The sequence below is a fragment of the Phyllosticta citribraziliensis genome (assembly GCF_038025025.1).
Source record: "Phyllosticta citribraziliensis strain CPC 17464 chromosome Unknown J3D65scaffold_7, whole genome shotgun sequence".
Classification (NCBI taxonomy): Eukaryota; Fungi; Ascomycota; class Dothideomycetes; order Botryosphaeriales; family Phyllostictaceae; genus Phyllosticta; species Phyllosticta citribraziliensis.
Genome location: NW_027117344.1, coordinates 333968 through 359032, shown reverse-complemented (window position 1 = coordinate 359032; position 25065 = coordinate 333968). Strand labels below are relative to the sequence as shown.

Below are 25065 nucleotides of genomic sequence, written 5' to 3'. Positions count from 1 at the left end.
CGAGCAATGGGTCTGCCCCACGATCAGCAGGCTCGGAAGTTTTAAACGCGTCTTCCCCGCCTGCAGTCTATACCTAAGCGTCTCGCATCTTTAAGTTGCAGACTCGTTCAAGGCATCTTTCCTGAATCATTCCTCCAAACTGCAAAGCCAAAATCGACGTAGAACCACCCTGAAATGGATCGCTTCCCTCCTATCCTTCAAGAACCCTTAAATAAGGCCGACCAAGAACAGCTCAGGGAGATGGTTGTTCACATGTATAATGAACACCCAGAAACACATAGCTACGTTGAATCTTGGTTCGTGGTCAACAAGTTAGAAGTTTCGAAACCCTACAGCAAGTATCTCAACTCTCTATGGGGGTCGGACGCAGAACTTTCGGAGACAGAGTCGTCGGACTCAGCACTAGAAGAAACGACACAAGCTCAAGAAGCGTCGGCGGAAGTTGCATCACCTGGAACTCCTAACTTGAGTAGGAAGACAGAGCGATACACAATCTGCTATACCTGCCGTAAAGAATGTGATGTCATATAAAACAACAAGGAAGCCTGTCACTATCACATCGGTACGATTGGCCTGGCTATGCAGAACTACCGCTTATTTAATCTAACAGGTAAAATCGACTATGAACAGCTGTACTGGAAACAATACTGTTGACAAGGAAGCAATCCCAGACATATGACGACCAAGGAGAATTTCGAAAAGCACCCCAAAGGATTCTACTGGGACTGTTGCGAAAGGCCTGCAGACTAGAAGGGCTACCAGACCTAGGCGCACATTAATAGCCGCGAGAAAGGCTGCGTCAAACCTCGTTTGCTTATTAGATGTTGTAGGGGGCCCATGATAATCAAGATTTAAAAGATAAAATGGGGACAGCCTCTAGTTCAGACAAGTATCTTGGCCAGTTCAACGGCTGAAGCAGATACAGTTGGAATATAAATGTGTCTTCCTAACCTTATTGTAGAGATGTGGGCTATTAGTGCCCCTGAGTCAAGAGTTGTTCAAAACTGTGAGACAAGATTAATAAGAACCTTACCGAAACGGCGCCTGCGGGCAGAAAAGATAACAGGACCCATTTGCGAGCTGGACAGCTTAGGCAGTTATAAACTGCTATATGGCATGACCCCTACTCTGTGCAGCAGCCCAGATAGAAATGTTATAAAGTCAAATTGCAAGCAACGCGTCTCTTTCCGCATCTTCCTCTACTACTTCTACTCTCCACTTACATTCAGACAATTAGAGCTTTTTTACCAACTTTTTATACTCATCACCTTAATAATTCCTTTATAGATTCGACAAGGGACCTTATCCCCCTAATTATTAAAGAAGCTCTAAGAGAGGCTAAGGGCAGCAGATTAGTATAAATCAGCAATGAGCGCCGCTAATCACTACCACCCTGTAGTAGACATCTTATTAAATAATTTAGGCGTCTAAATCAAGTCCTCACACTAGTCCCGCCTGGTGGTGATTAATTGACTTAAATAGGACACCTACTAGGCCATACAAGGTGGCGTAGAGTGGCGGTGGGTCTTTCAAGTAGTATTTTATTAGGCATTTACTAACTCACTTACAGCCTAATTTAAAATATAGCAATGTAACTCTAAGTACCTATACATCTATAGGGCATGTTTTCTCATATAAATTTAGTGGTTTCCTATGCTCTGGTACCTCTTAAGGCATTAAAAATTTCTTAACTAAGAATTTACTTGTTGTCCCCATAGTTTTGTATGGTGACTATATAGGAGTAGCAGTGAGAGAACATGACTTGTATCTCGCGTGTAGATTTTGTAGAACACCACACGCACGGCCTGGTGGGTGTCCTATTAATGTCAATTAATTACCACCAGGCGGGACTAGTGCGAGGACTTGATTTGGATGCCTAAATCGTTCGATAAGACGTCCACCGAGGGGTGGTGAGAAACGGGGGGGCTCAGCGATGAGGGATGGCGAATGGAGAGATGTTGCGACTTGCCAGACTTGCAAGACTTGCCAAAACCTCAGCATCTTGTTGATGAAGACTTTGCAGTGCTCTTTGGATCTTTGGGCGGAAGCTTTTGGACGGCGACTGAGCTCCAGTGGCAGGGGTAGTACAGAGCCGCCTGTTCGCTGATAGGCGTTCTGTGCTCCACTTTAAAGTTGCCCGGACAATCCCGACACTCAACGCGTCGCCGCGTCTACGACACGTCTTTCAGAAATTCGCGTCTTTTCTCCTTTCTCCCACTAGGTAGTCGAAACCTGAAGCTTGAGAGTCGGGCCCGAATTTCAAAACTATTTCCAGCTGAAGATTCGACCGTCTTCCACGCCATTTCCCCCCAACTCGGGCTCTGTTCTCACCATGTCGGGCGACGTCTTGACTCGAGCAATCAACACCGCAGATCTGGAACGGCTGCAGACAGTGCTTATAAATATCTGTCAAGAGTCGGAAGTCTCTAAGGCCCTCGTCTCAAAGCAGCTTTTGACGGAAACGTCCGACAGCGATGAATCTACCACCAAAAACCAGAAAGAGAGTGCGCCCCCGCGAGGCAAGAAGCGTCCGAGATATGCAGTCTGCTCTCTATGTCGCGAAGAGTTCGATGTGACGCAGAACTCAAAAACCGCCTGCAAATACCACGATGGTAAGATACCAGGGAATCGGTCAATTTCGCGGCGGCTAACGCAGGCATCGCAGAGGAGCTTGAGCCCACTGACGATGATTTCTGGGCCGACCATGACGAGGACTGCCACGGTCCCATTGACGATGAAGAGAACAAAGTCAACTTCCCTGAAGGTTTCGTGTGGAGTTGCTGCGAAGGACAAGCCGACTCAGAGGGCTGTAAAACTGGATGGCATGAAGAGAAAACAAATTCCGGCCGGAGGCTGTGAAGAGATACATGTGGGGCTAGTGAATCTGCGGCGGTCGACCATGGCTTTCCCCACCCATTCGGAAAGATGAGAGTCGAAGCTGGCTTGTGAAGAAGATGAAGGAAGGTGTCGTAAATGGTCCTCAACCACAGCAAATCGTGAAAGGAGATGGGTTGTCCTTTCTAATTCAAAGAGGCGTTGATTTTGGACCCACCCCAAACCATCTTCATGTATCCCTTCCTATGTCCCCGTGAGCCTTGGATAAGCACCAGAATCGACCATGGAACGCTGAACATGAGCACAACGCTTGTGCAAACTCCTTGCTGACGCATCAACCAACGCAGGATCCTGTGTTTATGTAAATACGACCAAAATCCTGTCTTAAACTGCATCACAGCAAGAAGAACTCTTGCTTCCGGGATTCTCACTGCTCGATTCTCAAACCACCTTCCTCATCCCACCATGAATTCTCGAAAGACGAGGGTACTCATCTCGAGCATAGACCGCCAGCGCCTGAACAAAGCAATCTTCGCCGTCTGCGACAAGATTCCAGCAATCGCCGATTTGATCGTGCTCGAGCTTCTCACCAAGAAACCCGCCGACGAGCCGAAGGAACCTCCAAAGGACCTTGCAAAGAAAAGCGACAACGCGACCGAGAGGCCCAGCAACGAGACCACACTTCCGACGGACGAGACGGAAGAAGGCGAGTAACTTTCCTCCCGCTCTTTCCGCTTTTGTTGTTGCCGGCAGCAACTGATGATCCGTCTCAGAGCCTTTTGACGAAGAAGCCATAATGGCCCATTACAATGGGACAATCCGACCGTGGCTGAAGAATTCCACGCCGGAACTTGGCCCAGGTCCTGCGAAGGGAGTTTCTTCCAATCCTCAGTAGGGCGCAGATTTGATCATCCACGGGAAGGTCAAGGAAAGGGAGTACTTGGCTTCTGGGGACGTTGTGGCTGCGACCGCCTTTCAGGATCGATTGGAAACGCTGGGACCGAATTGGACACCGAACGGGTCGGAAGGAGGTAGAGAGGTATTCAGTATTCGGCCAGTTAACGGATGCTTCTGCCTTCCATTTCAAATTTCCATGGAACGAAGGACGATGATCTGCGATACCACTGTTCATACTTGTCGATTCTCCTGTAATCCTAGTTGACCCTCGGTAAAGTTGAAGCAAGGACTTCTGTATTGTGGCCAGGGAGAGGGGAGGCGGGTGGCAAGGTTGATGTTCGCCGTTTACACAAGGAAACGAGAGGACCTGGCATCAACAAAGGGAGCGAGACTCGGGGTTCGCTATCCATGTGATAGACCAAACCGCGGCACCAGGCTGACGAGTTCTTCGACTATACACTGCGAAAATGAAAGATTGGTCTCACTACCCTCGTCTTCTTCAAAGTTTCGCTCCAGTAGATTTCTTGACCGCCCTACGAGCCGCGTCTTCCCCAGCTCTTCTCCCCCAGACAGTGCCAGCGGTCAATCCGCTGCCGCCCGGATAGTTGCCGTAGTAGAGACCACCGAGCATCTCACCAATGGCGTAAAGACCCTCCATGGGCTTTGATTCCGCGGTCGAGATGACGGCCGCCGTCTCTGGGTCCACTGACAACCCACCAAACGTGAAGGTAATTCCACAGCCGACCTTGACAGCCAGGAAAGGCGGTTTGTCTAACGGGAGCGCCCAGTTCGATTTTGGAATGTCCAGAGCGCCTGGTCGGGTAGATAGGCCGTCCTTGACAGCGGGGTTGAATGAGAGATGCGGGTGAGTCTTGCGGTGAGCGTACACCGCGTCGTTGTAGCGTTCTACCGTCCGCAAAAAGCTGTCGATGCTGGATAAGCCGTCTTCCTGACATTTCGCCGCCAACTCCTCCCGCGAGCCTGACGTGATCTTCTTGACAACCTCATCCCGATACTCTTCACCTCTCAACAACGCAGAAGTCCTAGCATCCCAGACCTGGAACGCCACGCCCCCGGGCTGGTTCAAAATCGCCCTGCCAAACCGAGCGTACGTGTAGTTTCTAAAATCAACGCCTTCGTCCACGAACCGCTTGCCTTCGACGTTCACCATGATGCCCAGCGGATACCCCGACTTGGTGAACTCGTTCGTAACGGCGCGGTCGCCGCCATTAGGCGGCGCGTGTGCGTCCCATGCCACCGAATGGCAGCCAGACCAGTTGCCGGCCTGCTTCGCGTCCGCGTCGCGCATGGCGATTTCGAGGCCTTCGCCGGTGTTGTAGGGCGTCCCCCGTACGAGGGCGAGGTCCCATCCAGGCCCGAGGTACTGCGCTCGCATGCGCGGATTTGCTTCGAACCCACCGGCGGCGAGAATGACGGCGCCCGCGTTAACGAGGACATCGCGGCCCTCGAACCTGACGACAGCGCCTAACACAGCGCCGGTTTTCTCATCCTTCACCAACCGTTGCAGCGCGGCTTCGTACACGATTTCGACGCCGTGTCTCTCCGCCGCGCCCAGGAGGTCCTGCACCAGTCCCTTTCCTCCATCCTCCGTTTTCAAGGCCAGCCCGCCCCAGAACTTGTGGCGGCCGTCGACGAGATAGGCTTGGCGGTTATAGCTGAGCTGGAAGTGCACGCCGAGGTCTTCGAGCCACCAGACTGCGGGCCAGCTGTCTGAGACGAGTATGCGGGCGAGATCTTGGTCGCAGCGGCCCTGCGTTACCCGCATGAGGTCTGCATGAAAAGCTCCTGCAGAGTAAGGAGGCAGGTCAATCTGGGAAGCATCTGGTGGGACGGTGGAGGCACTTGAGGATGCATTGTGTCTGGGAATAATCTTCTTCGAAGAGTGTGCCACGTTGTTGACGATGGGCAGCAGCGCTTCGAGGCCCGCGTGCGCAGTGCGGTACGCGCCTGCAGTGAAGTACGTGTTGCCACCAGCCCATGTGGCCGGACACTTGTCGATGACGAGAATACGTTGCTTTTCTGAAGAGGGAAGTGTGGAGTGTAAATGTTTAGCAGCAGAGATGGCGGCGCTCAGACCGGCGTTGCCGGTTCCGACAACCAAGACGGCGCAACTTGATGGGAGTGTCATCATGGAGGTCGATTGAGATGGTCGGAGAGAGGGTACTGCAGGAAAGGCATGGCCAATTTCAAGAGAGATTGATATGGATGTAATCCTTGCTGTCAACGGGTGTTGAAGGTGAGGTGTTGGGACAAAGATGCCGATCTACCCGTTCGGCTTGCCGACTCGGCTGCGGGGCCCCGCACTGTACGTCATCCAGGGTCGTTCACTAACAGCAGCAATGCCCACGGAATAGACTGGGACCCAGGTGTCGAAAATCTCTTTCCCGGCATTCCTTGTCCGAGGAGAGGTATCTTGTAGCCCACATCATGAACAAAGGCTTGTCTGTCTGCGGAGCTGCGTTTTGGATTCTACAAGAGAAGGGTCAGTATACATTGAACGTGGAGCTTCCAGAGTACAGTGCAAAAAGCGAGAGAACGACACATCATGAACATGAGACTTTCAAAGGTAATTACTCATCAAAGTGCCACCTTTCCGCAAGGACCAAGTCCCCCCTACGGCGAAAAAGTCCAAAAGTCCAACCAGTAATACTGTACATGAGTGGGGTGAGTGGAGCGCTTTTCCTGCGCCATCATAACATTGAATGAAATCCGTCCACACGTCTATACCGGCCGCAGGAAACGTGAAAAAGAAGAAGGGGCGCTTGGTATATGGTACAAACGACTTTTGTTTTTCATACGCCGGAAAAATGCTTCGTCGCCGACACAGGACGCCAACTCGGGTCGAGAGGCGTCATAAAGCACCTAGATTCGAATTTGAGCAGAGAAGAAGAGCAGAGTCGCTGAAATGGCTCGGCGTCGGCCTCGTCGAGAAGCAGGAATAGAGAGAAACCACGGAGTTGTTTTCGGCCCGCTTGCATGCTTAGATGTACTCCCTGGCGCTCTTCTGAAGCTCAATCAACCGCCATCCGCGGGTCTCGGGGTTGTTCACATCCTCCGGGATCCTCGTGACACCAATGGCATACGTGACTTGCTGGACCTTGTCCTCCATGCCAGCAGCAAGCTCGCCCGTCTTGGCGTTCTTGAAAGTGTGGACTTCTTGAGTCCTGCAGGTGACGATGAAAACAGGAATCTCACCCGGGTCCAGCAGGCGTGCATTCAAGATCTCTACGTTGCGGATGTCGAGAATTCGGCCGTCCGACTTCATGCCAGCGGTGGTGTATTGCTGCATCAGAGCAGCGTAAACTTGGTACTGAGCCGCGCTCAGCCAGAGCTTGAGGACCTCAATGTCGCCCTTGACGTAAGCATCCAAGACTTCAGGAAGAATGTACTCGCGCATCTCCGTCAGGAAAGGCTCAAGCTGGAAGGTAGGGTCCATTTCCTTGAACTTCTTGATGACCATTGCCGTCTCGTTCTCGGCAAAGAAACCAGCGATGCTGTCGGAAATGGAGCGGGCGGTGCTGATCAGAGGGTTCTCGGAATCGCGGTACGTGGACTTCATGGCGAAGACGGATTGCATAAGACGGCTGTTTTCACGGAAGTCCCGCCAGGATTCTTTCCAGGCAGCATCCTTGTGGAGGGTGACGTTGGTTCCCGCACTGTTATCCAGTTAGCTCCATTGTCCCAACTTCGACCAGACTCAGAGATACGCACTCGGGATCTTCCTCCATCTTCTCCAACGTCCTTGGATTTCCGCTCTTGCGCTCACGCTCTTCCCTCTTCTTCCGTCTCTCCTCCTTCTCCACCCATCCACCGTATCTTGAAGAGCTTCCGTCATCGATCACGTCTTTGACGTTCTTGTATGCCTCAGTTTCCCTCACAGGCCTGGTGATCTTCTCCAGACCCTTGCCCGTAGCATTCGCACCTTTGCGAATGACCTTGACGGGAACAGTGTCCCACGTCCATGCCGCACTTTGTCCAATCGCAGATCCCGTAGTCTTCAGGACCTTTGCAGTCGTGCTGGAGGCGGTTTCGGTAGCCTTGGAGTAGGCCGTGCGGGCACGCTTAACGTTCTCGTTTTGAGTAAAGTCTTCGACGCCAGCGGCAAGTTGCTTTGTCGAATCGTTCCACTCCTTCGAGGCCTTGAATTCGGTCTTGAGAGTTTCCGTGAAGACCTGCCAGGGCGTCTTGTCGCCATGTGGCGGAGGTGGAGGTGGAGGAGCATCGTCCTTCTTCTTCTTATCTGACTCTTCGCCTTCGCCCTCGCCTTCGCCCTCGGCTTTCTTCTCGCCACCCTCGGAGCTCTCCTTCTTCTCGTCCTTTGGATCTTCCGCCTTGGCGCTCTCTTCAGATGACGAGGCTGACTCCTTTGTTTTTTGCTCTTGGCTCAGTTGAGAGCCTGCATGGAAGTGTCTTGCGTAGAGGGCAGATGATCGTAGGAGGATGTCTTGTGGCTCGAGGTGGGATCGGAGAAAGGGTATCGAGGAAGGAATTGGAGATTGGCGTGACAAGCTAGGACGCTGCGATGAGGAGACGGCAGAGGATAGCTGTCGACGAGACGCAGCCCGGGTATAAGCTGAAATTTGTGATGAAGCCGGCCGTGAACCGCGGGCAAACCCTCCAACCCGCGCGCCGACGGCGCTGCCGGCAAACGCCTTCATACTGGTAGCGCTGGGATGGAACTGAGGGTTAGGGAGACGCAAGAACTCCGAAGAGCGGTAGAAGAGAGCAAAGTAGGTATTTGTTGAGCGGCGTTCAAAGTTGTACGATGTCGTCGCAAAGGCCGGAGGTGAAGTAAAACTAAACCTTGCCCTAGCTGGCCGAATATTTGCCGACAGCGGCGCGCTCGACCAGTCGCATGCACTCCAATCCATTGCGACTCAACTCTTCAATCAACGCCCTGCACCATGCAATCAACACGACGAGAAGGCCTGCGGGTCTTCAATCGCCTCAGCCGAGCAACGCCCTCGGTATGCCGCATGTCGAAGGCCACCACGAACCCTCTCTCAGGCCACAAACAACTTTCCACAACCGCTCGCGCGCTGCAATCCCGCGACTCCGGAAACGAATTCGATCAGGCCCAGACCCTACTCAATATAGGCAATCTCAAAACCGACATACCACGTCCGCCGCATGACTCTGCCAAGTACATGCAAATGGTCGTCGGGGGCGGCCTCAACCAGCCAGGCCTCATGAAATCGACGTTCGGACAAGAAAAACCGCCCGAGCCACACCACATGCACGTCGTCTGCTCGAAGCACAACACGCACATCACCCTCACCACGCCGGACCGCAATCCAATCATCAGTGTCGCAGCGGGCAACTTGGGTTTCCGCAAGCACCATCGCAGCTCCTTCGACGCGGCGTACCAGCTCGGTGCTTGGGTGCTCACCCAGATTCAGGAAAGAGGTCTGCTGCCGGAGATTCGCGAACTCGAACTTGTCTTCAGGGGTTTTGGCGATGGCAGGGAGGCTGTTAGAAAGGTCATCATGGGCAGTGAGGGAATGTCAATTCGGCCAAAGATTGCCAAGGTGTCGGACTCCACCAAGCTGAAGTTTGGAGGTACCAGGAGCAAGAAGCCTAGAAGACTGGGTTAAATATTGTTGCTGTCGAGGTTCTGAGGCTGGGCAATGAGGAGTCGCAGAATGGAACTGTTGGTGTTGGGCGCGGTCACAAAAAGTTATCCAGAGCAAGGCCGCGTGATGCGACAAATGATACGATTGGTCTCTAAATACGAATCATAGACGCCAGACTTCCTGCCCATTGTAGCACGGTCTCTCAAAACTGAAATGCAAATGCTTCATATCTTCAAGGCGCTCCACACCATATCTATCGTGTTCTTCGTTCCTCATGTACAGACCGCGGCAGTCTTGTCCGTCAGGAGCTGTATAGACGTGGCTCCGAGGTATTCGTCGAGAAATCCACAGGCGTCTCGCAAGCACCATAGCCCAAGATTGAAGTCTTCTCCAACAGGAAATAGGGACAAGCAGGGTATACAGACAATGCTCCGGCCCAGATGGACTGGGGTGAAAAAATGAGGTATAAGCCCGATCATGGTGGAGGGTTACTGAGCTCAAAGGACCTGGCCTTTATTTGGAACTGGTGCCATTTCGCTGGGTGGCATTGGTCGGCCACTGGTATCTCTCCCGTTGGCGAGCATTCTTTCTGATCCGTTCCAAGATCCCGATGTCATTGAGCGTCTACCCCCAGGGGTGTTGCTCCGGGTCCGGCTCCTATCCTGGCTGGTCTCTCGGTCGGTATAGTATCCCCGATGGTCCTGTGAGTCACTGGTAGCCAAATGCAGGGTACTACTTCGATTGCTAGACGATTGACTCCCGCGCAGCATGGCCGCGCGTTCGTCATGCTCGTCTTCATACAGAAGCTCACCGTCTGCTGTGTCGTGGTCCGGCGGAGCAATCCACTCTCGCGGTACGACACATGGAAGAGCCACGCCAATGGCAGCAGCGCGGTTGAGCCAGCGAGGCGCAGGTTTTGCTGTCAAGGCCTCGCACAGATACGACGTAAAATGGTTGCAGTTGAATGTGAGAAGGTTGTAGGCTGTGCCTTGGAATTTCTCGGAAGCCTGTTGCGAATGTCAGCAATGATCAACAGCGCGGGTGTGGCAAACTTGCATCTTTGATGACAGCCGTCAATTCCTCTTCCGACAGGAATGAGAAGCCTTGCAATACTTCGCATCTAAAGGTTCCACCGGGTGGTTCAACACGCGGCCTAGAGCAAAGTCAGTTTTGTTTTAGATGGCAGACGGTGGCAGGTTAGCGCCGACCTTGTCCAATAGACTCCTGTCATGCCACGGCGATCATGGCCGCCGTACGCATACTCTTTGTCTTTGATGACCACGCCAGAGTGTAGCAGACCGCTACCCAAGGTCCACAGGACAGAGGAAACCTTGCCGGGCTGCAAGCAGTTAGTCGATCGTTCTTCTGAAATAGGAAAGGCCAAAGCAGCGCATTGATGCTCGTAGATTGATAGATGGGGCGCGCTGCAGCGGGGCCAGCTTACAGGAAGAAGGTCATAGACGTTGATCCTGATTTCCGTCTTTTGAACAGAGAGGGTGGAGCGGTGCGAAGCGCCCGACTTGCGCGACGACTTGGGTTTCGACTGGGACATGGCGTAGAGAGGTGATCGGCGGTTCTTTCGGTGGGACGCGGCGCACGACCTGAGGATTTTAGGCGGGCGATGCAGCGATGGCCAGCAACCGCATAGAGAGCGAGGGTGGTCGGCGTGGGCGCGAACAGTTAGTTGTTTGTTGTAGGGTGAAAGGATAGGTCAGGTAGGTAAGAATCTCAGGCAGGGCCCAGGTTAGGCTAAGGCTGTTCACGGCATTGGTTAGCGCTCACCAGGACCGGGGAAGTCCTTGGTGGTTATTCAGGGCCGGCACGTGACTAGCCGATGACGTAAGGCTGGCCCGACGGCCGACGGGACTCCGACTCGCCGGCGGACGCTCTCCGGAGCGGAGGAACGGACAAGGAACCTCTAAGCGAATTTTGCGTCCTCAGTTCCTTACCCTGCGCTGGCCCGCCTCTCAACATCCCACTTCACTCTTTTTCATCCAACCCTCATCCGCTGCACCTTCGGAGAGACTTTTGGTAGTCGTCTCCATCTTCGCTCGGGCAAGATTCCTCCAACCACCCCCAGCCAACTCTTCAATTCCTTGATACCCAACCTACTGCGCTCCTCGATTCCTCGTCGACCCCGCGTCCAGTGCTTCATCCTCACCTTCAACCGCACCTACGCGAGTAGCAAGAAGAAGAAGATGCCCCCCAAGAAGGCCCAACCTGAGCAAAAGGTGCTGCTGGGCAGGCCCGGCAACAACCTCAAGTCCGGCATCGTATGTAGGCAGCCTCACCCCGCGTTGCTGTTCAAAGTTCTTACCCTGACAGTGATTTCAGGTCGGCCTTGCCAACGTCGGCAAGTCTACGCTCTTCCAGGCCATCACCAAGTGCCACCTCGGTAACCCGGCCAACTTTCCCTATGCTACCATCGAGCCCGAAGAGTCTCGCGTCATCGTGCCCGATGAGCGCTTCGACTGGCTGTGCAAGCACTACAAGCCCAAGTCTGAGGTTCCCGCCCACTTGACCATCTATGACATTGCTGGTTTGACCCGCGGTGCCTCGACCGGTGCCGGTCTGGGTAACTCCTTCTTGTCGCACATTCGCGCTGTCGATGCCATCTTCCAGGTCGTCAGATGCTTTGACGACGCTGAAATCATCCACGTCGAGGGTGACGTCGACCCGATCCGTGACTTGGACATCATCAGCGAGGAGCTGCGTATCAAGGACATTGAGTTTGTCGAAAAGGCCCACGAGGGCTACGTCAAGCAGACCAGGAGAGGTGGCCAGAGCTTGGAGATGAAGAAGCTTAGGGAAGAACAAGCTACCGTCGAAAAGGTTCTCGAGCACCTGAAGGCTGGCAAGGATGTCCGCAAGGGTCAATGGTCCCCCAAGGAAGTAAGTCGCCGCAATTCCTCCGTTTCTCTGCTTTTTGCTTTCATGATGAACAAGGGCTCTGCCCGATATAATCCCAGCTCTTCGAAAGCCTCACCAAATACAACGCTTCGAGGTCTTTGTGAGAAGACGTCCCGTCTGATCCAGCACACATTTTCCCACCTTGCAACGACTATGCTTTTGAAGTCTGCAAAATGCTAATTCAAGCATTAGGTCGAGACGATCAACACCCTCTTCCTTCTCACTGCCAAGCCCGTTGTCTACCTTGTCAACTTGAGCGAGAGGGACTACATTCGCAAGAAAAACAAGCATCTCCCCAAGATTGCCGAGTGGGTCAAGGAGCACGCCACTGGCGACACAATCATTCCCATCTCCATCTGCCTCGAGGAACGTCTCTCGCGTTTTGAGACGGAGGCTGAGGTCCAGGAGGAGTGCAAGAAAATTGAAGCCCAGTCGGCACTGCCCAAGACCATCACCACCATGCGCAAGGCCCTGAACCTGAGCTCGTTCTTCACCACTGGTACCGACGAGGTCAGGCAATGGACTATCCGTGCCGGCACCAAGGCGCCGCAGGCTGCCGGTGTCATTCACACTGGTAAGTACATTTTGCCATCGACATGTTCCGACGCTAATGTTCGACAGATTTTGAAAAGACTTTTATCCAGGTAGTCGTCTACAACTTCAATGTCCTCAAGGAATTGGGTGACGAAGCCACCCTCAAGGCCCAGGGTAAGGTTATGACCAAGGGTAAGGAGTACGTCGTTGAGGATGGCGACATCCTCCTCATCAAGGCTGGTGCTGCCAAGTCGTAACCGAGTCTATGAGATGAACCATGAAAAGGCAACATGAAGTTGATGAAGCTCGTGTTTGAGACATGCTGGAGTTGAGGGAGGACAAATGCTTATACCCCGGACGATGCCACTTGAAAGCCATGGCGTCGCGGGTCACGACCAAGGAAGGTCATCACGAAAAGTGAAACTATCAACATGCAATCAATGAATACAAGAAATGATCTCATGATTGAAAATGTCCAGCACGCAACCGTGCCTACCTTGAAAGTCGTGGCCCACGCGTGGTGCAAGCAACATTGAACTCTTGGTCCTTTGAGGCTGAAAGAGGCTAACGCGGATAAACGATTTTGCGTAAAATGGGGAGCCGGATCGTGACGATTTCAACGGCGAGCTGAAGCATTAAAGCAGCGGCAGAAATTCTGGCAATGGATTCCATCAGTCCAGCCCAGCAGTCACCGCCCGCTCTCCTCCGAACGCTGCAGCCTGCGGTCCTGCACAGCTTCCATCACACCCAAGAAGACCAAGCTCTTGGATCTGTCCAGAATTTCGCAGCACCCGCCGGTGCGTTTGGCTTGCATCCTGCTGACCAAAACACATTGCTTCAGCAAGGCTTTCTTGGCCAAGTCTCTGACCCTCGTTCTATTCGCCAACCCGGTGCATTTATCAACCAACATGGCCGACCCGTGGAATCCATTTCCAATTTGCATCAGCAAAGCTTTCTACCAACAGCGATCAACGTCGGCCAATTCGGCTACGGTCCGACACAAAGCCAACAACTTGTCTTAGACAGCTTTGTGAAACCGCAAGGCTTTGACCAAGTGCAGATTCAAGAGCCGGAACCTACCGCCGGGAAAGATGCTGATGCCGATGCTGGTCAGGACTGCCACGCCAATCTTGTGCCCGATCCCCCAGGGCTCGCAGCATGGCGACACAGGCTTTTCCATCTTGATGAGACCGTTGTCATGACCGAAGATCAGTATGTTGGCGAATCCATTCAGTTGTGCCTAACCTCATCCCCTTCAGATACAAGACTTACTGGCCGCACGTGGACAATATCTATTCACATCGTTCGACACAGCGATACAAACGCAAACCCTTTGTCTCACACTACATGGACTGCCGTCTAAAAGGACGTCCTTCGGGAACTCCCAAGTCTGATGACCCTTTCAAAAAGAAACGCAAACGCGTCGCGCGCGAGCGTGATCTGTGCGACGTCAAAATCAGGGTTACTGAATACGAGCCTGGAGCCGCGACGCCAGAGGCAGTTGGCCACTTGACTGAGCAGGTAATCAATACTTCGTCGTCGAATCACGCTGGCCTCGACTCTCTCGATCTGGGCACTGGCGGCCTCGGTCCACAGAGTCAGCAATGGCCCTTTGCGCCCATGATGAACCCTTCGCCCTATCATGGGAAAATATTCACAATACAGCGTGTAAATGGCAATGGAGCGAATGGAAAGGTCGACGGCCACCCTGGTCCACATCGGCATACTCTTCAAGACAGTGACAGGATCAAGAAGAGTAGCGTGGAGCGATGGATGCGCGAGCAAGAGAAAGCGAAAAAGAGATCACACGAGGTACAGACTTTTGATATTCCCATCATCCTTGCTTTTCATGCGAAACGACTTTTTGCACAACACATCTTGATTCCCGCCGCCGCTTTTTGCTCACGTGAGCGCTACTGCTTATTGCGTCATCACACCTTCAACTTCCATGGCTTCCGTCATTCCAACATCAATCGACCCTGCTCTCCATGATCAATCAGTCTTGCCGTCTTCTTTCATCTCCCAAAGTGCTGTCACAACTTGGTCGTTGGCATATTCAGACTCTGCACATCAACCATCCTGCACAACTCTGTCTTCTTCGCCAACCCTTCTTATCACCCCACTTCAATTATCCCGCGATTTACGTGAACTGCTCCAGTACAATGGCTGATGCAAAAGACCAACAACAGTCCCAAACAAAACAAGATGATAAGAAGAGCTACCACACGAAAGCCACTGGAAAGGCCTTGGAGACCGTCAAAAAGCACTCGTCGGATAATGATTTGAAGCTGTTTGGAAGTTGCTTCTGGTATGACATTCTGATCCCGTCCAATTTACACCGTTTGCTAATAGTGTTTCTTGTCAGCCCGTTTGTCCAGCGTGTGTGGATATCTTTGGAGCACAAGAAGATTCCGTACCAATACATCGAGGTGGATCCCTACAAGAAGCCGCAGTCTCTACTCGAAGTGAACCCTCGGGGCCTGGTTCCTGCTCTGCGCCACGGGGATTGGGGGTGTTACGAAAGCACCGTTCTGATGGAATACGCAAGTTGACTGCCATTCCGCTCGAGTGCCAAGCTAACGTCCAGCAGCTGGAGGACCTGAACGTGGGAAGAGCTTTGATGCCTCCAGACGCCAAGTCCCGGGCCCACAGCCGGCTTTGGAGCGATCACGTACGATAGTTACCCGCCTGCAAATTCGAGTCCTCCGCTAATCATAGTAGGTCAACCGCCACGTCATCCCCGTCTTCTACCGCTTCCTGCAAGAGCAGGACCCAGAGAAGCAGATTGAGCATGCCTCGGAGCTCAAGAACCAAATCAGCAAGCTCGTTGATGCGGCAGACCCCGTCGGCCCCTTCTTTCTCGGCAGCGAGATATCCTACGTCGATATCCAGGTGGCTCCTTGGATCGTCCGCTTGAATCGGGTCTTGAAGCCGTATCGCAGCTGGCCGGACCCCGAGCCTGGCTCTCGATGGGGCAAGCTGGTGGATGCGATTGAGAAGAATGACAGTGTCCAGGCGACTTTGAGTACGGAAGACTTGTACCTGGATAGTTATCAGAGATATGCTGGTGAGTTGGCTCCTTACTAGCTCTGCCTTGTAGCGCATTGCTTACTCTCGGGTTTGCAGAGAATCGGCCAAACACTTCGCAACTTGCGAATGCGGTCAACTCTGGACGTGGCCTCCCTTGAATGCTAAGTCTGGTACTTGGTTGTTCAGGAAAGGTGGCCGTGCGACGAAAAGGTTTCCTTTCGTTTGGGGTCTATTTTGCTTCTCTCATAGCCCTTCTGGGTTGGAATTCCCATGCCTGGCCCCTAAGAATTTCTCCTTCTTTTCTCTAGGCGGCTCATCTGTCGCAGAATCATGCCCCATGAATTGAGTGTTTCGACTCTTGAGGATTTAACGGGCAATGATGTGAAAACATTCGATTGGGCCCCTGTATCTAACCAATTCAGCGTGTTTCCTCAACTTCTCTCAAGTCGGAAGCAGGCGAATCACTACGCAATTAGACGCCACAATGCAGAGCACAAGGCTGCAGCAGCATCGGTACATAAATTGTGCCCATGAAGAATTTCTGACACTGTTTTGCTGATAGGAAGCAAATTCGCCGGCTTGGAATATCTTGGACGGCTCCGTCTGACATTTGTTGGGTTCAGCGAACGTGCGGCTCGGCTTGTAGGAGAAGGTGCACATTGAGCTGTTGCCAAGTGGGTAAGAGGAGAAATTTGACATTTCGAACTTCTGGGTGGGGAGGAGAACACCACCACACCTTGTCGTCTCGTCGAAATCGCAAACGGCGTCAACGCGAAAAAGGACTTCGACTTCGCCAGGAGGCGGTCCGCTCGTACCCCGCCTCTTCCGCAGAATTCCATGCTATCATCTTGTTTCGGAACTGCCACAATACTCAGCTGAATCCATGGAGTCGTGGTGGCAATCACTCTGTGGTGGTTTTGCCGAGGCTGAGCAGTCTTACAGGCAAGGCATAGCATAAGGCTGGCCCCCAACAATCAAAGACTGTCGTCGTTTTACTTGACAGCTCTGTCTTCTCGTGGTTGCTGGCTTGATGCTGATGTGTTCTTACAGCCTCGCGGTCGGGATGACCGGATCGCATCAGCAGCCAGGAATGCGGCCAACCAGTGTCTGCCATAGTTGTGTCAGCTGGGCCTCAGTTGCCGCTGAAAGAAACTTCGCCACCACATGTCTGCCTGCAGATGAGGCTCTTTGCCTCTTGACACTCGATGCAAGATCAGTGGTTGGTTAAACACTGCACCCAGAACTCGAGGCACAAATAGGGCTGACCGAATACGCGCGTAACAGGTTTGCATTTATCTGCAGTGTTTTGACGTCCAGCCTTTGCTTCGATCTACGGCCCTTCCCCGAAAAGTGAAGCCATATCTCCTTTCGTCTCAAGCTTCACTCAAGCTTCATGAGAACGTCCTGCCTAAATTATTCGTCTCCTTTGTGACTCGAACTCGAACTCTTTTCTTCCCGGCTACCATGTCGAATCCGAACAAATACACCGTGGGCTGGATCTGTGCTATACAAACGGAATATATCGCAGCTCAGCAATTCCTGGATGAGAAACATGAAGGACCAGAGTACGTGTCGGCGCACGATAAAAATGACTACACACTGGGACGGATGGGAAAGCACAACGTCGTCATTGCCGTCCTGCCCAACGGAGAATACGGCCTCACCTCTGCTGCAACCGTCGCAACAGATTTACTCCACACGTTTGCGAATGTCCGGATTGGGCTGATGGTGGGCATTGCGGGTGGCGCACCAAGCATGAAGCACGACATTCGACTGGGCGACGTAGTCGTCAGTTCGCAAAGCGACGGACAAGAAGGCGGCGTGTTCCAATACGACTTTGGCAAGACTGTCCAAAACGAAGCGTTCCAGAATACTCGATATCTCAATCAACCACCCAATCTGCTTCGAGCCGCGATCACCGGTTTGAGCGCAGATCACGCGATGGATGGACACACGTTTGAGGAGGACATTGACGCGATTCTCGAGAGGAAAGAAAGACTGCGGGACAAGTTTTCGAGGCCAGACCTGGCTACAGATCGGTTGTACAAAAGTGAATACACACACCGCGGACCGGACAGCGACGCTCTTTGCTCTGATGTGTGTGGCAATGACGAGGAGAACTCTGTTTCGAGGCCAGGTCGAGAGATGCGCAAAGACGATCCCGTGGTGCATTACGGTATCATCGCGTCGGCAAATCAGTTGATGAAAGACGCCACAGTAAGAGACAAGCTTGCGAGAGAAAGAAATGTCCTTTGCTTTGAAATGGAAGCGGCCGGACTGATGAACCACTACCCATGCATGGTCATCCGTGGCATCTGCGACTATTCGGACTCTCACAAGAACAAGGAGTGGCAAGGATACGCGGCGATGACTGCAGCTGCATACGCAAAGGCTTTGCTCTGTCGTATTGCGCCCACCATCGTCGAGGCGCAGAAAACGATGCAAGATGCCATGGCTGAAAGTGAGTAGAGTCTATCGGTGATGGGTTCTTTTGCTAACCAATCGAGAGTCTCTCAGGACTTTGAGAGTTTGAAGAATGGAAACAACGAGATCATGAGTCGTGTCACAGACCTCGACTCAAGAATTCAGTCGACGGACATACAAAAATGGCTGTCTCCCCCGGATCCATCTCCAAACTACCACAACGCCATCGCCAAGCGCTACGAGGATACCGGCTCCTGGTTTCTCGATAGCCCCGAATACGACGAATGGAAAGAGCAGCGCGGCTCATTCATGTGGCTTCGAGGAGCTCAATCGTGCGGAAAAACAGTCTTGAGTTCCATCATCATCCAACATCTCCAAACCGCGTTCCCTACAGCAGATGAGAGCGAAGAACGCTTGTCCATCCCCCCCATTACCATCTTTTTCTTCTTCAAATCGAAGGACCCATCAAAAAAGACACTCGAGCAGATGATGCGCTCGCTCGTCCTGCAACTTTACAAACTCAGTCTGGCATCCCAAGCGCCTCTGCAACAGCTCTTCTTGTCCTGCCACAAGGGTGCCGTGCAACCTAGCGTCGACATGCTCTGCGACACCTTTTGGGAAATGGTCCACGCAGTCGATGATGAGGTCTTCATCGTTCTTGACGGTCTCGATCGCTGCAGAACGGCGCAAGCTGGCTCTCACGTAAAAGGGGGTTTGACTTGGCTGAAAGACTTTGCTGTTTCGAGCCCTCCAGGAGCTCACATTCTGGCCACGAGCCGTGGTGATGAGACGGATATTGTAGAGGCTTTCAATATCATACGCTTCTTCAGACCCGTCGTCCTCGTCACGCTGGAAGAGGAGGAGTACTCGATCAAGAAAGACTTTCTTTCGTTCTGTGAGGGGTTCGTCTTGGAGAGGCCCGACTTGAGTGAAGGTCGCAAGGCGGCCGTGGCCGACATCACGGAACAAATCGATTACAAGTAAGTCGTTCCGCACCGGTCCGATAGGTAGCGCAAAAGGCGTGTACGTGGTGCTGACGACTCGCCAGTTTTGGAACGAATGTGAGGATGCTGAAAGCATCGGCCTTCAACTACGAGGGCGAATTCACTCCTTTTATTTTCTCGCAACTCGAGAAATATCGGCCCGTCGTTGACAATCTTGGTTATGCGAAGGATTTTACGAAGAAGCTGAGGAATACCTGGTTTTCTTGAAAAGCAAAGGTATGAAGGAGAGGCCCAACGCTCGCTTTTCAGGAAGGGGGCCGCAAAACTATGCTCACTTGGCCCTCACGTTTCATGGCGAAGAAGGTCGGCGCATTTTCGATGTCAAGCTTGGGAAGAAGGGAGTTGTCTCCCATCTTTGCTGAAATCCCAAGTACCCTGGCGTCATGTTTTGGTGTTTATTTTAAGATCGCAAGCGAGTCAAAGCATTCATTGGTCTCTTCATTCGCTGCCCATTCGCGCCCTATATTTCATGCTCCGAGCGCAAGAAAAGGACCATTGCTTTTCAATCACCTTTGCTTCCGCGGCGAGGCTTGGTCTGTTTGTCAAAGCCCTCGTCACTGCTTCTTTCATCGTCCCTACGCACTCCGCTTACACAAAAGTTGCATCAGCCACCTACGAGCTGAATGTACCCCCGGGCACCGCCGCCTTGCTAACCGTCTCATCCAAATGCACCTTGACATATTCCTCGAACGACATAGCGTCTCTCCCCGTAACCTCCTTCACATTCGCAACCGCCTGGTCATACATGTCGCGGCGATACTGGTCATCGGTAAACCCCTTCTCCATGGCCTCGGCCAGGTACGCGGCGACGGGCTGCGGCATGCCATGGGCCGCCTGGCGCTCGACCCACTGCTCCTTCGACAGGTGCTTGACGGCGACGTCGCGCCCGCTGACCTCCTGGATGATTTCGAAGACGCGGTCCTGCGTGATGAGCTGCGGGCCGCAGAGGTACAACACCTTCTTGCCCGCCTTCTCGCCCGTGGGGTTGGCGGCGTCCTTGTCGTCGAGCAGGTCCGGCGGCGGCGCCACCAGCAGCGCGCCCGCCACGCGGCCAATGTCGTCGGGCGCGATGCAATCGACCTCGAAGGCGCCGTTGAAGATGTGCGCCTCCAGCGCCGGGAACCTGGCCGCGTCGAGCCCCATGTTGAGCGGGTTGCTGGCGAAGTAGGCCGGGCGCAGCGCGACGTGCGGGACGCGCAGGTCCTCGAGGTTCGCCTCGACGGCGGCGTGCGCGCGCGCGATCAGCTTCTGCGGCGCGACGGCGCGCACGTCGAGCCCGGCGCCGAACGGCACGCTGAACGAAGACAGGAACACGACGAGCTCGATGCCGGCGTCGCGCATGGCGGCGAGGCTGCTGGCCAGCCCGTCGGCCGTCGGCACCAGGTACACGTAGGCGGCTTTGGCGCCCGAGTGCTGGACCGCGGCGCGGATCGAGGCTGCGTCCGTCAGGTCGGCGTGGATGCGCGTGAAGGACTGCTTCTTCTCTTCGTCTGGCGAGAGGTGCGCGAGGATTGGGATCGGTTTGTCGGGCGTGCGCATCGCCAGCCAGACTTTGGCGCCGTAGCTGCTGGCAGCGAGGGCGGCGTGGCCGCCGACGTCGCCTGTGGGCCCGAAGACGATGACGTTGTCGTATTTCTTGTTGGTAGTGGTGGCCATGGTGGTGGTGGTGTAGGCAACAGGTAGGGTATGGTATGTAAGGTTGGAGTTGGAGCCTGAGCCTCAATTGATCTTCTTCCGTTGCCGTGTGCTGCTGAGGTACTGCTACGATACTGCTGCTCCCTGCTGAGGTTCCTGCCAGGTGGTGGCGCGAGAGACCCAGTCGTGCGATGACGTCGACGACCCGGATGTGGCAACCAAGTTTCTTTGATTCGAGTCTTTGACGGACGTATACCGGGTAGGTGGGTGAACGGGGGGCGGCGTTTCCTTTTCTCTTTTCCTTTCTCTTTGTCCTCTTGCGCTGTCTGAATCGATCAATCGAGCAATGACTACTTCTTCAGCTCCCCTCTTATACACATCCCCGCCATGTCAGCGCTCGGCACGACGACGCGCCGTCAGTGCAACCAGCGGCGGCAGCATACATCAAGACATCATAATAATGATTACCAATCTCGGCCGCATTGCGCGACGGGCGACGGAGAACGCGGCTGAGCGAGCGAGCGACAGGCACCTCAAACAGACAGACAGGCAGGCAGGCGGCATTCAGCTGCTGCCTTGGTACGCTCTGTCTCAGTCAGTCGGCCATGTGGTGTGGTGTGTGGTGTGTGTAGTGCCATGGCATGCAGCCAATCAAATAGTCGGGTCCAATAGTTGGCAGCGGCCCGTGGCGCGGGGGTGCCAGTGGTCTTCGCGCTAGAACACAACGTCCGTCTGTGTCCGTCTGCGTGCAGTAGTTGGTCTTGGTGTTGACTTTTTCTTCCCTTTCCTTTCCATTTTGTTCCAAGACTACTGGTAGTCTCTTTTCTCTTTCCTTTTGATCCCCTTTCTCTTTGCCTCAACCCACCATTTTGGTAGCTTTGACCTCCATCCAGCGGCCGCAGCGACTCCGACAAACCGGCATCCAACCTCGCTCTGCCACCCTACGTCTCACGCTCACCAAGTGACAGGTTACCAGCAACGACTCGGTTCCCTCATCATCAAGCGGAGCGGAGAAAGGTGATGGAGCAAGACAGACGGCGGCGTTAAGAGAGCGCACGGCGTTTAGTCGACCACAACGGCGTTAAGCCTCCGACGACAACGGCGTTAATCTCTGCAGCTCCCCCGCGTCATGGCAGAAGTGTCAGGCTGAAAAGAAGAGAGAGAAGAGATGAGAATGGAGGGGCTTGGTTTGGTAAGCCGTGTTTGTTTGTTTGGTGTTGATGTTGGAACTGAACAATCAAACAAGGGACTGCAGCATCCGTTCTTGCTGCGGCTCAACGTGTGCGCGAGCGAAACGTTGAGAAAAACATCCGTCTGTGGCTGAAATTCGGTGGCATACAGCACACATCATACAAAAGCAGGGCGGCGGTAGCAGCAGCATTCAGTCTACCATGTAGCCACTCACGCACGCACATGGCGAAACAACATTGACACGACACGGCCCGGCGCGCCCAGAGACGCAGAAAAACAACACCAGGCAAGCCGCGGGCACTCTCATGAACCATTCAGTCAGGCACCTACTAGCCACGCACCACCAAAACGTGGATGCGTTTGGGGGCAAGCAAGCGGGTGTACTCCATCCAAGAAAAGAGCCGCTCAACGCACGCACGCACGCACGCACCCTCCTTCCGCCAACAGACGGCAGCAGCAGCTAAATCAGAACAACGGCGATCCAGGCAGGCGATCCGGAGACGGAAACACGGCGAGCCGGCGAGCAGAGCGGGCAATGAACGGGTGATGGTGGTGTGCGTGGCGGCAGATCCAGATCTAGATTTGTCCGAGTGACTGAGGAGAGGAAGGGCGTGGGTGATGAGGAGCGGCGAGGACGAAATGAGATGCAATCACGGTTGATGCAGGGCACAAGGCGGACGTGCGGGCGATGGGGAGATGGGGAGATGGCTGGCTGGGGGAGGGGGCGCAGGGAGCGAGGGCAATGTAGATGGGTAGGTAGGGAGGTAGGCAGGCAATATAAACATAGTGGGAGCTATCAAAAAGCGTCAGGGTGCATGATGGCTGGCTGCGCAGGAAGGGGAAAGGAAAAAGCACCCCCTCCCTCGGTGACCGACCAAAACAGGGGGGACATCAACGATGGAAAGATGCATGGATGCATGGCACGAGAAGGATCGAGGCGCGTCCGGTCCGGTCGTCTGGCTGGCTAGCTGCATCCCCCGCCGCACAGGGTCTGACTGTCTGTCCGTTGTCTGACTGATGATTGACAGATGCAGGCGCGTAGCGGCGGCAGTGGTACTGGTGGAAGAAGAAAAAAAAAAAAAAAAAAAAAAAAAAACCAGTGGACACGTGAAAGGCGCAGAGGGAGCGCACAGTGCAGTACAAGACGTACAACACGTTCCTGGCGACTCGGCCGCAGACGACCTGAACTCCAGGTGGACAAGGAAGAATGGGATCGATGGGCCATGGATGGATGCTTCGAACGTGATGCCAGCGCTGCTGCTGCCACGCCGCACTGCAGACCAGACCAGACCAGACAAGCAGACCAGCCAGCAACGGGCGGGCTCGCTCGCTCGCTCGCTCTCCATGATCAATCTCCACTCTTTCTCCGCGTCGTCAGTCCGGCGTTGTTGTTGGGATGACAGCAACCTGGCAAGCGGCCGGCCATGCGGGTGCCTGTAAAGCCAGCGCAAACGCCGCTCGCTATGCTCCACTCTTCTGCCCCTCCCGCGCCCCGGACCGGACCAGACCCAGGCTCGACTGGACCCTTTGTTTCTCGATCACAGGGTCTACAGACCTTGCTTTCGCGCGCTCTCCGCAGCGTCCAGAGTCCGCGGCGCTCACCCCCAGTTGCTCTCTCAGCCCGACGGCCCACGTCGTGCAGCGAGCGCCCCCTCTCCGTACATACAACGCGCATAGCCGGCGGCGCGGCGCGGCGCGGCACGCAGCACGAATGGCACAAGGCAACCCGCTCCTAAATCGCAGGTCGACGGTGACATTGAGCAGCGCCACAGAGGAAATGAGGTGGTCGGCCGGTGCAATCTGCGGCGACGCAGGGAGTCGACCAGCAGGCGGAGCGCGTGCGTGCATGCGGAGCGGCGGTGCAATAATAAAATCAGCAGCAGCGCATGTATGCATGTATGTAGCCGTCGAGTCGTGTCTGGGTCTGGTCTGGCCTGGCGCGGCGGCCCCTGAGGACACGCGCACGCTTGAAGATGGAAACGCGGGGATTGGGACTGGGACTGGCCGCCGGAATCGGGAGCGCGTTCGAGGCAGCAAATTGCAGAGACGACGCGCGCGCAGCCCTTGCGTCCTCGGTCTCGCGCCAACAATGCCCTTTTGGTCCATCGTGGCATGCAGACAGAGGAAATAACGGACGGATGGCTGCTGCGCTGTGCGCTTCCATGTGCCATGAGGACCCTCGGACAGGGCGGCAGCCAGCCGGTGCGGCGCAGCGCAGCGCAGCGCAGCGTCGAGGGGGCAAGGCGGGGGCGTCAGCGTTGCACGCATTCGAGCAAGCAATCAAGACGCCGCGATCATGGTGTTGCTGTTGCCACTGCCACTGCCGCCGCAGCCAGCCAGCCAGCTCTTTTGTCAGCATAATAAGACGCCGCTTCTATACCACGCATGACCATTTGTCGTCTTTCACGCGCACGCGCACCCTGCCCTCTGGCTCGGCGGGCACTTTTTGCCAGTGGTTGTTGCTCCGCTCGCGTACGGGCGCAGAGTCTCTCTGGTCGGACGCTGCTCTTGGCTTTTCCTCGCCCGGCTGTCTCCTGGCGGGCCAGACCACGGACTGCTGCGAACGGTAGGGGCGCGCATGAGGACGGTCGTAAACCGACAAGGCGCAATGGGGGGTGAGTGGGAGGCCGAGCCGAGACTCCCAGCGATGGATGGCCGCGCTCTCCAGCCGGCGGCCATGGCAGCAGCAAATCCAGAAGCGAGTAATGGCGACGACGCGGTCGGACCGGCAGCGCGGCAGCCGGGTCTGAATGAGTCGACGACGTCTCTCTCGTGTGTCGGGAAGGTCGTCGATGGGGACGTCTGATGAGGTGTCGGTCGGCAACGGGATTCCGGGAGGTCAATGTAGAAGAGGTATTATCGTAGCTGCTCCTATGACGACAGCGCCCATGGCTTGGTGAGAGGTGAGAGGTGAGAGGTGGCGCATGCGTTGAGGCGCGTGCAGTGCAGGCCCGGACGCAGAGGCAGCAGCTGGGGATCGAGCGGGATTATGTCGGATCGACGACTTCACG

At 54.5% G+C, this 25065-nt stretch overlaps 10 protein-coding genes across 10 annotated transcripts; 5 read left to right on the top strand and 5 right to left on the bottom strand.

The window, feature by feature from the left end:
- Window positions 1-2144: 2144 nt before the first annotated feature.
- J3D65DRAFT_626472 (uncharacterized protein) lies at window positions 2145-3268 on the top strand. The gene is made up of 2 exons (XM_066800442.1): window positions 2145-2612; window positions 2666-3268. The coding sequence occupies exons 1-2, from the start codon at window positions 2333-2335 to the stop codon at window positions 2857-2859; spliced, it is 474 nt and encodes a 157-aa protein (XP_066654266.1). The 5' UTR covers window positions 2145-2332; the 3' UTR covers window positions 2860-3268.
- Window positions 3269-4231: 963 nt separating this feature from the next.
- On the bottom strand, window positions 4232-5881 carry J3D65DRAFT_603651 (flavoprotein subunit of succinate dehydrogenase/fumarate reductase; the record flags this gene model as incomplete). The annotated part of the gene is made up of 1 exon (XM_066798226.1): window positions 4232-5881. The coding sequence occupies one exon, from the start codon at window positions 5879-5881 to the stop codon at window positions 4232-4234; it is 1650 nt and encodes a 549-aa protein (XP_066654265.1).
- Window positions 5882-6733: 852 nt separating this feature from the next.
- J3D65DRAFT_554410 (mitochondrial inner membrane translocase subunit TIM44) lies at window positions 6734-8411 on the bottom strand (the record flags this gene model as incomplete). The annotated part of the gene is made up of 2 exons (XM_066797182.1): window positions 6734-7409; window positions 7465-8411. 2 exons carry the CDS (start codon window positions 8409-8411, stop codon window positions 6734-6736), a joined length of 1623 nt encoding a protein of 540 aa, XP_066654264.1.
- Window positions 8412-8640: 229 nt separating this feature from the next.
- J3D65DRAFT_626467 (mitochondrial 37S ribosomal protein uS11m) lies at window positions 8641-9562 on the top strand. The gene has a single exon (XM_066800441.1). The coding sequence runs from the start codon at window positions 8658-8660 to the stop codon at window positions 9345-9347; it is 690 nt and encodes a 229-aa protein (XP_066654263.1). The 5' UTR covers window positions 8641-8657; the 3' UTR covers window positions 9348-9562.
- Window positions 9433-11090, bottom strand: J3D65DRAFT_626465 (PPPDE putative peptidase domain-containing protein). The gene is made up of 4 exons (XM_066800440.1): window positions 10771-11090; window positions 10535-10665; window positions 10383-10479; window positions 9433-10333 (listed from the first exon to the last, which is right to left on the bottom strand). The coding sequence occupies exons 1-4, from the start codon at window positions 10876-10878 to the stop codon at window positions 9824-9826; spliced, it is 846 nt and encodes a 281-aa protein (XP_066654262.1). The 5' UTR covers window positions 10879-11090; the 3' UTR covers window positions 9433-9823.
- A 185-nt stretch (window positions 11091-11275) lies between these two features.
- J3D65DRAFT_626463 (P-loop containing nucleoside triphosphate hydrolase protein) lies at window positions 11276-13221 on the top strand. Its single transcript, XM_066800439.1, has 4 exons — window positions 11276-11599; window positions 11661-12218; window positions 12429-12810; window positions 12858-13221. Exons 1-4 carry the CDS (start codon window positions 11525-11527, stop codon window positions 13025-13027), a joined length of 1185 nt encoding a protein of 394 aa, XP_066654261.1. The 5' UTR covers window positions 11276-11524; the 3' UTR covers window positions 13028-13221.
- A 457-nt stretch (window positions 13222-13678) lies between these two features.
- Window positions 13679-15958, top strand: J3D65DRAFT_668325 (putative glutathione transferase; the record flags this gene model as incomplete). The annotated part of the gene is made up of 8 exons (XM_066803110.1): window positions 13679-13743; window positions 13797-13982; window positions 14030-14582; window positions 14960-15078; window positions 15136-15235; window positions 15361-15441; window positions 15492-15837; window positions 15897-15958. 8 exons carry the CDS (start codon window positions 13679-13681, stop codon window positions 15956-15958), a joined length of 1512 nt encoding a protein of 503 aa, XP_066654260.1.
- Window positions 15959-16520: 562 nt separating this feature from the next.
- Window positions 16521-19721, top strand: J3D65DRAFT_626450 (uncharacterized protein). Its single transcript, XM_066800438.1, has 4 exons — window positions 16521-17019; window positions 17085-18261; window positions 18310-19204; window positions 19273-19721. Exons 1-4 carry the CDS (start codon window positions 16831-16833, stop codon window positions 19433-19435), a joined length of 2424 nt encoding a protein of 807 aa, XP_066654259.1. The 5' UTR covers window positions 16521-16830; the 3' UTR covers window positions 19436-19721.
- A 119-nt stretch (window positions 19722-19840) lies between these two features.
- J3D65DRAFT_554403 (uncharacterized protein) lies at window positions 19841-20884 on the bottom strand (the record flags this gene model as incomplete). Its single annotated transcript, XM_066797180.1, has 1 exon — window positions 19841-20884. The coding sequence occupies one exon, from the start codon at window positions 20882-20884 to the stop codon at window positions 19841-19843; it is 1044 nt and encodes a 347-aa protein (XP_066654258.1).
- A 2233-nt stretch (window positions 20885-23117) lies between these two features.
- Window positions 23118-24339, bottom strand: J3D65DRAFT_626443 (uncharacterized protein). The gene has a single exon (XM_066800437.1). It carries the CDS (start codon window positions 24320-24322, stop codon window positions 23516-23518), a length of 807 nt encoding a protein of 268 aa, XP_066654257.1. The 5' UTR covers window positions 24323-24339; the 3' UTR covers window positions 23118-23515.
- Window positions 24340-25065: the final 726 nt, after the last annotated feature.

Bases quoted from the DNA above. Each gene is read 5' to 3' on its own strand.
- J3D65DRAFT_626472 (XM_066800442.1), top strand. From the start codon at position 2,333: ATGTCGGGCGACGTCTTGACTCGAGCAATCAACACCGCAGATCTGGAA. The intron at 2,613-2,665 runs GTAAGATACCAG...CAGGCATCGCAG, and splicing joins CGCCTGCAAATACCACGATG to AGGAGCTTGAGCCCACTGAC.
- J3D65DRAFT_626467 (XM_066800441.1), top strand. From the start codon at position 8,658: ATGCAATCAACACGACGAGAAGGCCTGCGGGTCTTCAATCGCCTCAGC.
- J3D65DRAFT_626465 (XM_066800440.1), bottom strand. From the start codon at position 10,878: ATGTCCCAGTCGAAACCCAAGTCGTCGCGCAAGTCGGGCGCTTCGCAC. The intron at 10,480-10,534 runs GTCGGCGCTAAC...ACTTTGCTCTAG, and splicing joins ACAGGAGTCTATTGGACAAG to GCCGCGTGTTGAACCACCCG. The intron at 10,334-10,382 runs GCAAGTTTGCCA...CATTCGCAACAG, and splicing joins TGACGGCTGTCATCAAAGAT to GCTTCCGAGAAATTCCAAGG.
- J3D65DRAFT_626463 (XM_066800439.1), top strand. From the start codon at position 11,525: ATGCCCCCCAAGAAGGCCCAACCTGAGCAAAAGGTGCTGCTGGGCAGG. The intron at 11,600-11,660 runs GTATGTAGGCAG...CAGTGATTTCAG, and splicing joins ACAACCTCAAGTCCGGCATC to GTCGGCCTTGCCAACGTCGG. The intron at 12,811-12,857 runs GTAAGTACATTT...AATGTTCGACAG, and splicing joins TGCCGGTGTCATTCACACTG to ATTTTGAAAAGACTTTTATC.
- J3D65DRAFT_626450 (XM_066800438.1), top strand. From the start codon at position 16,831: ATGCTGATGTGTTCTTACAGCCTCGCGGTCGGGATGACCGGATCGCAT. The intron at 17,020-17,084 runs GTTGGTTAAACA...CGCGCGTAACAG, and splicing joins CACTCGATGCAAGATCAGTG to GTTTGCATTTATCTGCAGTG. The intron at 19,205-19,272 runs GTAAGTCGTTCC...ACGACTCGCCAG, and splicing joins ACGGAACAAATCGATTACAA to TTTTGGAACGAATGTGAGGA.
- J3D65DRAFT_626443 (XM_066800437.1), bottom strand. From the start codon at position 24,322: ATGCGTGCAACGCTGACGCCCCCGCCTTGCCCCCTCGACGCTGCGCTG.